Genomic DNA, 15958 nt, shown 5'->3' with positions numbered 1-15958 from the left:
AACGAGTTGATATGGTGTATTTTATGCGAGGCTTGCCGAGCGAATAAATACCTCATATCAACGAGTTGGATAAACCAAATATCAAAACACGCAATTATAGATGTTCTATTTATCTCATGTAAAACTTATACGGTACCAATTTTGATGCACCAGATGCGCATTTCGACAAATAATGTCTCTTCAGTGATGCTCAACCGAAATGTTTGAAATCCGAAATAACTATGAAGTTTTAGAGCTAAATATAGTCAAAAACAGCGTGCCAAAAAAGTGGAGCCAAATTCGTCCAAGGATAAGAGCTATGCATGAGGGAGATTATCCTTAATTTTGAAATGAATTTCTAAATTTTATAACAGCAATTAAATATACATCCGTATGCGTTTTCTTTTCACTTAAGTTTGAGATTATCCCCAGTATGGTACAAAAATCTTATTGAATTTGTTTTGAATGCGTGGCTTAGACGTCGTGCTTAATCTGTCGACCTTACTCGGGAAAAAATAGTGCGCTTATAAACCATTAATATACAATACAAAAGGGCATGTTTATAAAAGAAACCATGGATGAAAATTGTTTTAGAAGGGATTATAGTTTATAATTAATAATGGTTTTGCCATTCCAACAAAGTAACAACTATTGACCGAGTATTTATTTTTTGACGTGGGCTTGACCTTCTGATAAAAGTTTGATGTCATCCTCATTTTGAAATAAACATATGTAGGCCTAATAACGATCAATGAAAGTAATATTTTAATGCAGCGTTATTAGAATGTTCAACAGTTTACAATGAAAAGTAAAAGTGTTTGTGCATTTGGATTTTGTTTACGTAGTTTCTTTGGATCTGAGGGCGAGAGGAAATCCTGAGGCACTTTAAATAGGCCTAGCCTAGTAAGTAAAGATGTTGAGATTTGTTACATTTAATATGCTCCAAAAAATGAGACTGTGCTGATGAATACTTGGTACCGCAGCATGTCGATGTACTTTCGATTAGGCTTGTCCAATAGGCGGTCGATTCCTTGTCGATGATAATAGTGTTTACATATTTTTGTTTTCTGATCGTAATTTTTGAGTAGTTACAGACCGAGTTGGCATTTTTGTGGCCGGTAACTTGCATTATATGTCAGTGGGGCAACATCATTTTAGTTTTGCTATAACACAAATTCTAAATAAATACAGAATAATAAGTTTTACGCTTTATTTCATGCATGGATATGCATAAACACAGAAAATATGTCATCCAAGCGGGGACAGTGTCAAAAGTAGTTCGGACCGGAAGTGCTTTATCAAACGGGCGTGTGATAAAGCTAATGCTTTATCTCACTTTCAATATACACCACACGTATGAGATAAATATTCATCTATATATTCTTATCATTCTTGACTTTGTTTTGAAAATGCGTTAAACTAATGATATCAATCTGTAATTTCATTCCAACAGTTCTACCGATAACATTCATGATTATTAACAATTATTTTTTCGCCATAGAGAAAAGTTGTTAATAGTTATCAATGTTGTAAATCAAAATTTCGATGTTCCACATAATCTATTACAATTAATTATGGTAATATTTTATTGAAGAAGCTGAGAGGAATCAAAAGCATTTTCAGTATCAGCGTGGATATGTACAACCTCCGGAGTGATCTTTGACTTCCACTCTAATAAAGACGTCGGTGAGATAGTGAGCTTGAGAACTCGGGATTTCCCAGTAAGCAGACAGAGTTGTCACAGACGCCTGGTAATCAATGTCCTCCTGACATCGTTTACGATTGTCCTAAAATTACATTATATACATGTATCTAAACATGCAGATATCGGTAATCACACTGAAATAGGACTTTGAATATCAATGTTCCAGATTGTTTGTGTTAATAGATACATCTCAACTTACCATATCGTGATGAGTGAACACAGTCACATTGTTGTCGACTGAAACAAGAAATATTTCATACCGGTAAATCTATTGCAACGAACCACTGATGCGTTCACAATTCCACTGATTTGTCATCTATAGCTTACCAGCCATGGTACAGTTGGACCCATCATAGACAGTGATGGTGGTTAACGCTGTATTTTCCAGTACAACTGTCACTCCATCCGACGTCACGGTCACGTCTTGGTACGCCGTGGAGGCTGTTATACTCACGTAGTATGTCTGAGCAGAAAAATCAAAGACGGACTGTTTTTATCTTGCCATTTACCGAGGCTTTTGGTTATAACCCTTTCAAGCCATACTAATTCTCTTGAAATTTGCCAAAAAACGTAAGATAATGCCGCATGGCATATATCACCTCTGAATGAAAGCAATAAAGTGAAGGATTGACTTCAAATCTAACAGGAGATAAAAGGAAGAAAAAGGTGGAGGACGCTTAAAATCATGAAAAAAGATAAACACATTTTCAGCAACGTAGATACCTAGTTGTTTGCATTCACGATAGCAAATAAATGATTGATTGATTGATTGATTGAATGTTGTTTAACGTCCCTCTCGAGAATATTTCACTCATATGGAGACGTCACCATTGCCAGTGAAGGGGGCTGCAACATTTAGGGCTATGCTCGGCGCTTATGGCCTTTGAGCAGGGAGGGATATTTATCGTGACACACCTGCTGTGGCATGGTACCTCGTTTTTTGCGGTCTCATCCGAAGGACCGCCCCATTTAGTCGCCTTTTACGACAAGCAAGGAGTAATGAGGACCTATTCTAACCCGGATCCCTACGGTACACAAATAAATGAATACTTGGTATTGTTTTTAGATTGGTTACAAAAAGTATACAAATAAATGAATACTTTTTGTAACCAATCTAAAAACAATACCATATTACAGATATCCAAATTGGGCTGAAATTAGATTGTGTCGATCCTATGAGCAAGTATAAGATGTTATGGTCGGTAAATAATGTCGAACATCAGAGAACACTACAGTATTAAAGTCATTTATTAGCTGAGATCCTTTACAGAAACATTTTTGATCGAAGTCAGAAAGAATGGTACAAAATGATATCTGTATACAGAGAGACGGTCTCAGTGTGAAGGTAGTGCATATACTAGCATTATATGATCTTATTAGTAACATTTTCATTCTTTAACGGATTAATTAACAGATATGTACACACAGTTTTGCCCTTTTAAATCAGATGAGATTCACAATAGGTCCATTTCATGGTCGATGATATCATATTTTTATCACATTGCTATCATCTACATGTATTTCAAAAAGGCAGGGATCGAAATTAACTTTTTCACTACTAGCAAATTTTAGCTAGTGGATTATTTTCCAACTAGCAAAATTGAGCTTTTACTAGCATTTTTCAATTGATTGCTGTTTTACATGCATTTAATAAAACAAGCATGTCTCTTTATCAAAATATAGGGAAAATCTTTAAAAATCTCCTTTAAAGTGCAAAAATAAAAATAAGATTGCGAATTATTTCATTTAAAATCTAATGAATTATCATACAACATACATGGTGCATGGTGAGGGTCATAGGGTACACTTGTGCGGCGTACTCGCTGTCCAGAGATCTACCACCTATTTACAACATCATGTGGATTGAAATCTTGAAGACTGTTTGCGCCAATTCAAACTATATGTTCAAAACTTTTGGAAATTTCATCTAAAAAATTCTAGTTGAAAAGAAAACCCCGCGAACTCGGAAGTCTTTGACTATAGAATACAGAAGGACACCGCGTGAAGCGGTGACACACTGTCATGTGTTGTTTCATGTAGACACGGACGAGATCAACATGCTTGCTATTTAAATCAGACGTCACTGAGACGCCCGAAGTGTGCTTGAAGTAGGCCGTCTTCGACATCACTGACTGAGATAATCTTGGTCTTAGTTCTTTATTCGATCCACGTTTACTTTTTCAATACTTGTATATTGATTCTGTAAAACGTTTCTATGCACAAGACAAAATTATTGTAAACTTCAAAGTACAGCCAATAAACCGAGGAAATCCGGGAAAAGATCGTTTTTTCTTCACTCGCAAAAAGTTGCGATCACTTGTGATTTTTTACTCGCAATTTCAATTTTTAACTCGCATTTAGCGAGTATTTCCCCTTAATTTCGTTGCCTGAAAAAGGAGAGGATTTCGTTTGAATAATTTTTCTCCTGTGTACCCATTGATACTTTATGCTAAGTTTGATTGAAATTGACTCCTTTTTCTGAAAATGGACATCACTAATTTTTCCTATCATCTCTCCTTGAAAAGGGGTGTGGTACTTCATTTGAACTCGCACCAATTCTCTTTACCCAGAAATCCTTTGTTCCAAGTTTGATTGAAATGGTTCTAGAAGGGATTTTCAAAAGAAACCGTCATATGTATACTATTTTACAATTATTTTCCTCGAAAAGAGGTGTGATCCTTCATTTGAAACTTGAATTATCTAACGAAAGGATATTTAGATTTAAATTTGATTCAAATTGGCTAAGTAGTTCTGGAACAAAACGATTTTAACATGTTTTCCCATTATAATCTTATATAGAACTATGTAACCCTCATGTGATCATTTTTTTTATGTAGGACATGCTTTCTATGTAAAGCGCTTTAGAGATTTTTAATTGATTAGGTCGCTATATAAGTCTTAGTATTGTATTGTATGTGATCCCATTATTGGACTGGGGGTCACGATTTGAAGAAAGTTGAATCTAAGATATATCATAACAAAGCTTTTCTTGTAAATATTGAAATTTCTAGTGCTGTGGTTCTTGGGGGGAAATGATACTCACCCTATGTTCATCTTTGTGAAAAAATTAACCCCTCCCACCTCTGTGGACGTGGTTCTTCATTTGAAAAAACTGGAATACTTTGGGCCAAGTTTGATTGAATTTGGTCCAGTGGTTTAGAGAACATGAAAATGTACAACAACGACGGCAGACAAACTTCCATAAGAAAAGCTAACTTGATCCTTCGATTCACACGAGTTAACAAGAAAACCAAATTTCTTGTATCGTCAACACAGAGAGAAAATTATTTTGTTAATATGTTGAGAAAGTCTCTTAACTATATCATTTTTCTGCATCTGTTCTATGTCATTTTCCTTACCTGTAAATTGGTTAATGTGATTCCAGTAATTGTATCTGTTGTATTTCTCCCGACATTTCGAGCATTCACCACATTATTTCCGCCTTTTGTTGTACCGATGGACAGCGTATAAGAAATGTTGGAATGTGGATGGTAAAATCCACTCCAACGCGCTGAGATCCTGTCTGTTTCGTGTTGAAAATCTATGTCTTCTATATCCTAAAATTAATATATAATCATGACAATCTAAGAAATCACTTTTTGTTAATACATATAAATGTTAAGTTGAGAAAAATACCCTCACCATCACTGGAACGTACGATGTGATGTTCTACAGAAAAGAGAAGAAAACACGAAAAGATAAGAATTTACATACAGCTAGTATGGAAAGCGTATTTCATTGATATAGTTTATTTTGTACGAATTTACTTACTGCTGATGCGATTTCTATGACTATACCAGCCGTAGGTTTTTGTATACCATGTGTATATGGTGTAGACACAGCCAATGTATATAGCATTGCTCTGTTCGTAGCCTTCACGGTAACATAATAGACATGGAAAGAGTGCAAATCCCAGTCTAGAGACCCCAGAGCCACACCTGTACAGACAGCAGGGGACAGAGAAGCACAGGTTCCTCCCGTCTGCAGGGGACTGAATTTCTGAATCTGTGTTCCATACATCTCTGAGCCTGTAGCCAAATTCCACACAGCAAGGAAATGATTACACATACACGTACGTGATCTATTGATATCACAAAAAATCTACATCATAGAAATATATATATTATAATTCTCACCGATTGCAAATTCTACATCTAGTGAAAATGGATCTTCTGAGTCGGTGAATGCTGTTGGCCATGATGCAACCATAAATTCGTTATTGTTCGTTATTGAAACCGATACTTGGCCGGTAAAACTTGGTGCTGTGGTATCCAAAATGCATTTCACGCTCTACAAAAACAAATTTGCGTACTTGAGTTCGTTGATGATAACGAATGTTCCTAGCTTTTGTGAAATCTTCGATGATACATTATATAGTATCTTGACATATGATATGGATGTTCCATACCTGAATACTTTCTTTATTTGCCTTGGTGATCGTTTTTATGGTGAAGTAAAAGACTGTACCGACAGGAAGAGTATTTGCCGAGATCTGGAAGTTTGGGTTGTGTTCTGTAGAAGTGAACGGTAGGATGGAAGGACTGACGCTGTTTGGTGTTGAGTCTATCCCAATCTCATAATTGTACACCCCACCTTTTCCAGCATTTTCACGCCATTCAAGTTGATACTTTAAATTGTTATCAAATTTTACGTCATAGTCAAAATATTTAACAATACGATCACTACGCAATTACTCATACCACATAAATTGAATATTTTATTAATTGCAAAATTCTTCAACACTTCTAAGTACGTAAAAATATTTCTCCCATAATAAAAATCTGAACAACGATACATAAAGCTGGTGCAAATTTACATCAATTCTTTCTTTTTAGAATGAAGTACTCGTAATTCTTACCGATGTGGCACTGGAGAGAACTGGGGTTAATTCTGAAGGGGCACTTGATGCACTGGCACAGACCTCCTCACCGTCAACTTCCACAGTGTTCCCATCCGCATCTCTCTCAATAGGAATCAAATCCAGGCTTGCAATAGCCGTGGCTTTAGAGCTTTTAAAAATAAATCACTTCTCTCAAGAAACTGTCTAAGAGTAACCTCATTCTAAACACAAACTTGAGTGATATGGAATTTGAAATTGCATTAATACCTGCAGCTTGTGGTATTGTAAATTTTCTTCCTGGTTCTTTCCTCAGAAACAATCCAAATTTCCCCAGAATTCTGCACTAGACCGCCTTTAATTCTGGAGTTACTGATCGACAATTCCTTGATAGAAGACTCGCTTGAGTCTATCGTAACACCGTCAGAACACGCCGGTTCAGAGGCTTGAAATGCTGCGTTATATGCAACAACTGTTATATGATACGTATTTTCCGATGTCATCGTTATGCTTGCGTCAGTAGATGTTGTGGTTTTAACCTGAAATTGAAAGCAAAGATTTCCCTAACCATGGTAGGTATAGTGAGAATTGATAAGATTCAGTGAGGAAATTATGAATATCGTTACTGTTGTGCTACTGTTGGAAGTCAGGGAAAAGTTTGCTGACGTCAGACATTCCGTGGAAAATCCATACTGGTAGAAACGGACACCGCTTTCTCTGTCAAAGAACCCCGACCAATGAGCTTGGAGTGTCATCCCTTGTTGATAATCAACCTCTTTCTGACCAACAGAACCGTCCATAACAAACCCAGCATGAGGTGGAGATGTATCAATACTGATCTATTACCAAGAATAAAGGACAGAAAACATTGAGGTATTGTTTCTCCACAAATTTCATGCATTCATTCATTGAAACAGGTTGCTAACTTGTACTAACTCTTTTCCGTTCAGTAGTTTGTAGCTGAGCCTTGTTGGTAGCCACCACCTCTATGAAATAATCTGCATCATGGACACCCCGAAGACCGTTGCTAGGTACAGTAGGCGTGACGACAAAATGTTTGTGAAAGCAGCCGACAAATGTTGTGCAGTAACAGTTTACTCCACGTGAGGCATTCTGGTACTTGTTATTACAGTCAGTCATGTTCTAGAATGAAATATGTCAATGTTTACTCAACTTATATCGATAACAAAGATTTGGGCATGTTCATTATCCTACCTGAGAATCTCCTTGGGGAGGTACGTTTTCTATCCCATGTTGCAAGGTATTGTCATCTGTGTCGTAAATCCTCCAGGCCATACTGTCAATTCCGCTGTGTGGGTCCTCTGCAGACCATTCTATACTACAAGTATAGGTGAAAATCTAAAACTCTGATCTCTTCAGACGTCATAATTAAGTAAGGATAAAAAAAAGTACCACGATAGTAAAAAATGCGATAACAATTACGTCATTTTATTAAAATCAGTAAATCCAAACACGGCAACATCAAGCTCATCTTCCTTGGTCAACCACAGATCAGTGATTTGAGGTGGCGTTGTATCTTTGTATAATGTCACCTGATCTTCTTTCGTTACATTCATTATATCGAAAGCGGTTATCGTGATTTCCATGCGGTCCCCGTCACTCCAACTTAACCCTGTGAATGTTTCCAGCTGCTTGTGAATGTTGAAAACCGAGTACTCGGCAACTTCCTGTGTTATTGTCGTTTCGTCGCTGTTTATTGCAAGCTTAACTCTAAAGTTAATTATCCCTATAATAGATATAAGATACATTCTGTAGATCAACGTCATCATGAGGAAATGCTAAACTTTTTTAAGATTGATACTGCTACTTACCATCTTCATTGTCAATGCTATTCATGGTTATCTTTCCAGTAATATCATCGTATTTAGAAGTTGTATCAATTCCCCCGTACGCTGCCGCTCCATTCAGCCATTGGTTGTTTTTATGGCGCGAATTTATGAAATGTCCATCCCATTCCACACTGAGAGATGTAACAGAGGTTACGACCCACGTGTTCGAAGTATTTGTTGTAGACACGGTATCAGAGATTTTGTGTCCTGGAGGTATTTCTACTATAGAAGAGCTATCGAACAAAAATATTCGCCGAGCAGATTTGTAATTTCCTGCCAAATCGTGACATGTTAATATTACTTGGTAAAGTCCATCTGCAGGAGCAGTGAAAGTCGTCTGAAATCATAAGCATGTCGTGCGATATACTTATCGTACCGTAATTCACTGAAACAACAGTTAATTAATACACCAAGCCATATTAAATCAACGTCAAACTTACCGATTCTGTGTCAGCAGTAATATTAGATTCCGTTTTCACCAAGCTTGTTGTTCCGTAACCGATGTCTGTAAGCTCGTAATCAAATTGAGAGAGTCCAGACAAGTCATCCGTCCAGTTGCTCCAGGAGATTGTTATTGAAGACTAGGATTGATAAGATAGTTTTCAAAGATAACAGATATTGCAAGACAAATCATAGGAAATGAGAGACGAATTATCTTCAGTATATACAGTCTATGAATGCTTCAGTACCCACCGAGTCTGTTATATCAGGTGCTACCAACGGTTCATCGCTACTGGATGAGGGTTTGACCGTGTCAAAGTGGTACATGTAGCTGGCTGTAGATTCCTGACCTTCGTAGTAAAACGTTTCTTCAGCCGACGTTTCCTTGTTCATAACTTTCACATAACCACCATTCTTTATGCGGTAGGCCCACTTCAACCTATCAAACACATGGAAATTTTATCAACTGCACTTCAAAGCATCTTTCATAATCGAACGATATTTTCATAAACATACGTGTCGTTGTGGCTAAATAGGCTGGCAAATGTGAAGTCCAATTCACATGTATATGCAGACGTCTTTGGGGCGAGGAGAGAAAGATCACCACAAGTTTTTGTTCCTGATGTAACGACACCAATTGCTGAAAATACATAGAAACTGTCATTTGAAGATGCGGAACATTCAGTGTTATGAACGTGTAGCCAACTATTGTTTCATACTTATATGTCTATCAATGATATCTTTAACATGTTATCACAGACCCTGTGTAAGTTCATAATCCATGGAGCCTTCCACGAGACCAACTTTAAAGTCTGTGACGTAATGATTTGTGATGTCGGGTGGCGGTTCCCTCTGAGTCCAAGCTGCTATGAACTTGGCCTTTAAGGTGTTGAACTGTAGTTCATTAACCCAGATCTTTGGTTGTGGTTGAGTGATATTGTTTGGGTCAGTTGGATTTTTGCTGGTAATGACTCCAAACTCTAACAGAGCTTCATTATAGGTCACAGTGACAGATTCAGTAACTAAAAATAGAACCAATTAGAATATACCCTTTACCCTGATCCAAGATGGTTAATCAAAAGGGATACTTAATCATCAAGCTTTCCATCGTTGAAATGTTCAAATTTTTCAATATTCACTCTCAATCATTACTTTCTTCTTACTTTTTTCACAGTGTGTCCCATCGAAACCGGTAGAGCAATTACAGTTGGTGGCAAGTTCATCTTTACAGGTTCCGGGATAGCACCTCGTACTGTCGCTTCTCCAGGAACAGGCCACTGAAAAGGGGGACAGTTGTAATTAAATGTAGATATCCATGACAATCACATTGATACCCCTTCCCAATACGAACCAATCAAACAAAACATTCATCTCACCTTGACATGACTGGCCATCGTCGGCAGCCGGGGTCAGCGCTCTGCCGTACACTTGATTAACAACCGTACCCTCACACTGAACACATTTGGCATAGGTTCCATTCGAACACTCCGTATGCTCGCATTTTGTTATCTCGGCACAAACTGTAAGAAATATCAAATTACTGTATGACGATCTGAACAAATTCCTCTCATTGATTGTATATATAGGGTATGATTCTAAACATTTAACATAAGTTTAAGGTACTCCTCCATGAAAAATTGTCTTCGATATATACCACATATGAAAATGAAGAAAATGTATGCTTTAGTACTGTACAGATATTTCTATATTTGATAGCGCTTCTCACTTTTGCACTTTGGACCATCCGCGTAAAATCCGGAGCCACAACTGGAACACACTTCTGGCTCGTTACACTGCCCACTACTTGTAGTGACGGTAGTCCCTAGAATAAGCTGGGAACGCCCACCATCTGCCGTATTCTGACAAGCACCTGTCTCCGTGATTTGATTGTCACAAATAGCTACAACGGTCATATGAGTTTTAATCAATGGTCGATATCACTACATGCATTTAATTTAGATGTGAATTTTGTTTGAACCGACAGAATTGTGATTTTCATTATAAGGTTTGTGATACCTACCAGCCGGACAACTCGTATCTGCATCAGATTTTGTGGAATATCCGTTACAACATTTATAGCTGGGGCAGATCACAGTTCTATGATTTTAAAAAAAAAACGTATCAAAACGTGTGTTGGACAGTTTAAACTTTGTTATATCAGAACAATAAAAAGAGTAAGTTATGGGCAGGTAGTAAATGTATAAACCTAAGTTTTGTTTAAAATGTACTTACACAACAAGCAATTCTATTTAACTAGAGTAATATTACACTACAATTCTATTTAACTAGTGTAATATTACACTACAATTATGTGTAACTAGTGTAATGTTAAACTATAATTCTGTGTAACTAGTGTAATATTACACTACAATTCTGTGTAACTAGTGTAATATTACACTACAATTCTGTGTAACTAGTGTAATATTACACTACAATTCTGTGTAACTAGTGTAATATTACACTACAATTCTGTGTAACTAGTGTAATACTACACTACAATTCTGTGTAACTAGTGTAATATTACACTACAATTCTGTGTAACTAGTGTAATATTACACTAAAATTCTGTGTAACTAGTGTAATATTACACTACAATTCTATTTAACTAGTGTAATATTACGCTACAATTCTGTGTAACTAGTGTAATATTACACTACAATTCTGTGTAACTAGTGTAATATTACACTACAATTCTGTGTAACTAGTGTAATATTACACTACAATTCTGTGTAACTAGTGTAATATTACACTACAATTCTGTGTAACTAGTGTAATATTACACTACAATTCTATTTAACTAGTGTAATATTACGCTACAATTCTGTGTAACTAGTGTAATATTACACTACAATTCTGTGTAACTAGTGTAATATTACACTACAATTCTGTGTAACTAGTGTAATATTACACTACAATTCTGTGTAACTAGTGTAATATTACACTACAATTCTGTGTAACTAGTGTAATATTACACTACAATTTTATGCAAATGAACACATTATAGGGCTCTGTCATAGGACCTATCACAGTCATGCTAACCTTAACCATGTGTTAATTTTGTGACAATCGTACTCACACTTCGATAGGACAGTTTGAGGCAGGTACTCCAGGGCATGGTTGGTCCTCCGTTTTAGTCCTAGTGTAATTCACTGAACACACGTTTATACTGGAAACACCAAGGGCATTTAATCGTATCAAACACTAAATAATGTTTAAATCAGCATTTACTTTCAAAGAAATGAAACATTTTTAGAGATAAATAAAACTAAAAAAAATTATGGTGGAGAGTTTTTATAGTTGCCAATTCATAAAAGGCAAGCGGCAAATTGTCTCACAACCATAATGTTGAGGACGTAATGATACTACCACACTACTGCCACATACATGTTATATAAATTGGTAACTAGTATATCAAAACAATTCCAATCCTTACCCTGGAGGTTCAACATTGGCATCAAGGAACACACTGCTTGACCCCGGGGGATCGTACGGTAGGCACTCCGGTTCTATTGTAAGAGTGGTCACGTGCCCAATGAAAGATAGAACAACTAAAAATATACAGATGGTCAAGTGTATTCCCATACTGGAGACATGACACTAAAATTCCAACACTGGGGTTCTCGTCCTCGTCCGTGTCGACATGATTGTAGGGATCTACGATGTCAGGTTTAATTAAGGTTTAATTGTTTACCAATTATCTGTCATCTACTTTAAATACACTTTGTCACGCTTCAGTCCTTCTTATCGAAAATCTACTTTGTTGAAACATTTAAATTTCATACTGTATCCTGCGTTATCTCCAGTGTGTGTTATGGGGTATTATATACATTTCTTATTATGGATCAAGTGTTTGACGCAACTAGAAATATTGTATGTCTAAATATGTTTGCTGTATGTATGTTCTGTCCATTTGAATAAAAATGAAACATTGTATTGATCCTTTTTCTTGTAGAGTTTTCCTTAATATATCAATTTCGTATCCGACTATCCGTTTGTATTTCTTTGGGAATCCATTAATTTGATCGTCGTGTATCATCCTCACGGTCCATTACCTGGCTTTGTGTCAGTGCACAGCACGTGCCGTGACGTATGGTCCTCATTTTTGGTGTTAAGGTGTTAAGCAATGACCATTTAAAACTCTGCGGGATTCCTGGATCGAATGTATGATAGCGTTTGTGTCTGAATAAGTAGACGTGCACTATTTCATTATGATGTAAGACTTACAGGCACATGTCACATTACAACTTTTAGACAACTTATACCGAAGTTTACCAAGCATTCTGTAGACACTGAAGTCTAATTTAAAAATCAAAAGAAATCTGCTCTCACAACACATAGACAACATTATGTTAACGCACATAACGAACATCTATACTTATAGATTAATAAATTTCGCCAATAAAACAGAAACGCTTGCTTCAGAGTTACTGCTTGCACCTTTAATATTGTTTCATATGTGAGGTGAAGTCCGTAAGCTATAACAGAATCTTACTTGATTAGTAAATATCGTAAAATGAATTAAAAACCTACTTTTGTTTTCGATCAACTACGCTGAAATAGCAAAAACTGAGAGTATAGTGGCGGACACGCTTCATAGCCAAAATGGCGGACCAAAGCCAGTTCTCTTTTTTCTTTTTTAATGACAATATAGATAATACGATATGAAGTAAATCCGTTGTTTATCAATGCTTGACTTACAGAAGAAATACGTTTTTATAATTGTTGAATGAACAAGAACTGCCTGATCATTTCTTCATTCCATGATTTTAGTCTTGAATCAGCCTTATGGAAATTTCCAGAATGAAGCGAGGAGCCGAACAATCGCACATTCTCGGGACTTTCCGGCTAGCCGAGAAGTTGCGATTGGTTTTCAACATGATCAGCATAAAATTGTCTAGGTGTTCAGTGTTAGTTATAAATTTAATAGTTTTGTCTAGGCCCATATTTATCATTTTATGAGGTGATATACATCTCATTCAACGAAGGACACACCCCCTCAAGACCAACGATCTGACACATCGATTAATTTTAAAATACGATATCCATCTGATATTTTCGATGTTCTTAATTTTTTCCTTGATTATAGAAGTCACTGTTACGACTTTTTGTAATAATTTATCAACACAGCTATTGTACAAACACATGGATAAACACAAAAATGTTTTTATCTTGGTTGAACATGTAATGTGATGACACAGATCTCGAAAGTTAGTTATAAGTAGAAAACTGTTCAATATGTCAGATATCGAATGGTCCGGTGTTGTAGCATAGACTTTCCCCCCGGAAAAACGGGCCCGGGATAGATTTTCCTCCATATGGGGGAAAAAGCGCCCCAGCATTGAATTTCTCCCTATGTACAAAGTCAGTATAAAGTTTCTCCTTCCGTGGAAAAACCGCTCCTGTTTCCGGATTTCATTGTTAGTTTGCAGTTAGCAACAATTTTCAATAGAATATCCAAATACGAAGCAGATGTGAAAGACTCTGTAGTGTCCAGTTTTATTTTGAGTTCACTGGGATATATCGAATCGACATATGAAAGAAAATGATCATTGTTGATAGATAAAACGTCGTCAATGTATCTAAATGTCGAGTTGAAGGTCACAGCAAGAAATGTTTTCTTCTTATGTAGAAGCTTTTGAATAAATATAGAATGAAGCAAATCCACGGAATTTGTTATTATTGCTATAAAGAGGTGCATGTTATTTTAAAAAGTTACAAAAAAGAAACATATATGTGAACATTGTTAGATTGTTATAGTTTGAAATAGATATGCGCTCATTGATATTACGATATTCATAAAATAAACGATTTTTTTAAGATGTTGAAGTTGGGTTTACACGCTGAAAACTTTGAATTGCATATAGTAAATACAATATGCTTCCCAAAAGACTTTAACGATGGTCAATATCATTAGGATTTTTCGTAAAAATTCGACTTAAAGATATACAATTAGAATATCTGTAAAATAAAATAGATGCATTATATAAATAAAAGTAATTTAATTTTCCCGTTTATTTAAATTCGAAATTTTTAATTTGAAAAAACCCATTAACTTCTTCCCACCTTTACTATTTCAAATGTTAGATACTAGTAAATAACGGCAAAGACTTGAGATGTCTGAATGAATTTTGATATATCATTACAAGATTCGAAAAATTTCTTCTTCTTTTTTTAAAAAAAAACCCATAAGATGATGATTGTTATACACAAGACCCTGTTCAAAATTAAAAAAAAAAAAAAAAATAAGAAGAAGAATTCCTGGGTCTAGATAAGCAAGAGAATTTTAGTTTTAGAACTGTCTATGAACAGACTTGATCCAGCGTAGGGCTGATTAGTTCAGTTCAGGCTTGACGCTCGATCAGAACAGACTTTTCTATTGTCACATATTACACTCAATAATTTTAATATGTAGACGTTTTGTTTGTTATCAGCTTTTGTAGTTTAGTTGTAATGTAATTTCTTTTTTCTATTTAGTTTTCTTTTCTATGTAAATATTCCATCGTCCCGAAAGACAATTCACTGTTGTTCGTGTCGTTGGTCATTTTTAGTGCTTTTTATATCCTTATCAATTTGACTTCGTATCTATTATTAGATCCGACACTTTGGAGATATAATATATATATATATATATATATATATATATATATATATATATATATATATATATATTATGTTTCTTATTGAGAAACTATGCTACACCAGAGAAATTTAATATGGATGAAAAGTGGAGGGTATGTACAACTGAAAACTTTCAAATCCACTTTATTTAGTCAAAAAATGCAGTTTTAGTAGAAAGCAATGGGGAAAAGTTTTCATAACCCCTGCTGGACTCGAACCCGCTACCTATAGTTCAGTAGTCGACATGCTTTTTTTTCTCTTTTATCAGTCGACATGCTAACCTACTGAGCTACTCAGCTAGGCGATGATGTTTGAAAGGAATAGACAAATATTGCTGGTATTTATATTTTCATTCATGTTTTAAAAGGACGTCAGCCATTATGACGAAGTAGAATACCTCCTTAAAAGTCCTCACTCCTATTCAGACGAGAAAGTGTCGATAGAGACCATACATACAATGCTCCCTCGATATATTGCCAGCTTTTGTTCAAGACCAATTTGGGTAATAAAGCGGGGTGGCAATATAAC

General features: G+C 35.8%; 1 protein-coding gene and 1 long non-coding RNA gene across 3 annotated transcripts in view; one reads left to right on the top strand and one right to left on the bottom strand.

Annotated features, from left to right (window-relative positions):
• LOC125680666 (uncharacterized) overlaps positions 1–12911 on the bottom strand; it is a 29061-nt gene extending 16150 nt beyond the window's left edge. Inside the window, exons 1-25 of the mRNA XM_048920365.2 lie at positions 12246–12911; positions 11889–11978; positions 10833–10909; positions 10539–10712; positions 10189–10332; positions 9976–10089; positions 9574–9834; positions 9329–9452; positions 9065–9251; positions 8812–8952; positions 8354–8708; positions 7965–8268; positions 7737–7860; positions 7458–7664; positions 7148–7360; positions 6792–7060; positions 6543–6693; positions 6093–6311; positions 5821–5974; positions 5456–5712; positions 5327–5353; positions 5044–5241; positions 2012–2147; positions 1884–1921; positions 1625–1766 (exon numbers count right to left, since the gene is read on the bottom strand). Of these exons, the coding sequence (XP_048776322.2) occupies positions 1625–1766; positions 1884–1921; positions 2012–2147; positions 5044–5241; positions 5327–5353; positions 5456–5712; positions 5821–5974; positions 6093–6311; positions 6543–6693; positions 6792–7060; positions 7148–7360; positions 7458–7664; positions 7737–7860; positions 7965–8268; positions 8354–8708; positions 8812–8952; positions 9065–9251; positions 9329–9452; positions 9574–9834; positions 9976–10089; positions 10189–10332; positions 10539–10712; positions 10833–10909; positions 11889–11978; positions 12246–12394 (4255 nt within the window). The 5' untranslated portion in view covers positions 12395–12911. The remainder of the gene's footprint in view (positions 1–1624; positions 1767–1883; positions 1922–2011; positions 2148–5043; positions 5242–5326; positions 5354–5455; positions 5713–5820; positions 5975–6092; positions 6312–6542; positions 6694–6791; positions 7061–7147; positions 7361–7457; positions 7665–7736; positions 7861–7964; positions 8269–8353; positions 8709–8811; positions 8953–9064; positions 9252–9328; positions 9453–9573; positions 9835–9975; positions 10090–10188; positions 10333–10538; positions 10713–10832; positions 10910–11888; positions 11979–12245) is intronic.
• Positions 551–10548, top strand: LOC125680668 (uncharacterized). 2 transcript variants are annotated; one of them, XR_008800265.1, is made up of 5 exons: positions 551–882; positions 1574–1730; positions 6520–7394; positions 7472–7637; positions 9987–10548. It is a non-coding gene; the product is annotated as an uncharacterized LOC125680668 (long non-coding RNA). The 2 variants fall into 2 exon arrangements; XR_008800264.1 differs by having other exon boundaries at positions 1574–2714.
• Positions 12912–15958: the final 3047 nt, after the last annotated feature.

This window comes from Ostrea edulis, chromosome 2 (genome assembly GCF_947568905.1).
Source record: "Ostrea edulis chromosome 2, xbOstEdul1.1, whole genome shotgun sequence".
Classification (NCBI taxonomy): Eukaryota; Metazoa; Mollusca; class Bivalvia; order Ostreida; family Ostreidae; genus Ostrea; species Ostrea edulis.
Note: the sequence above shows the minus strand (reverse complement) of the source record. Positions and strands in the feature narration are given on the sequence as shown.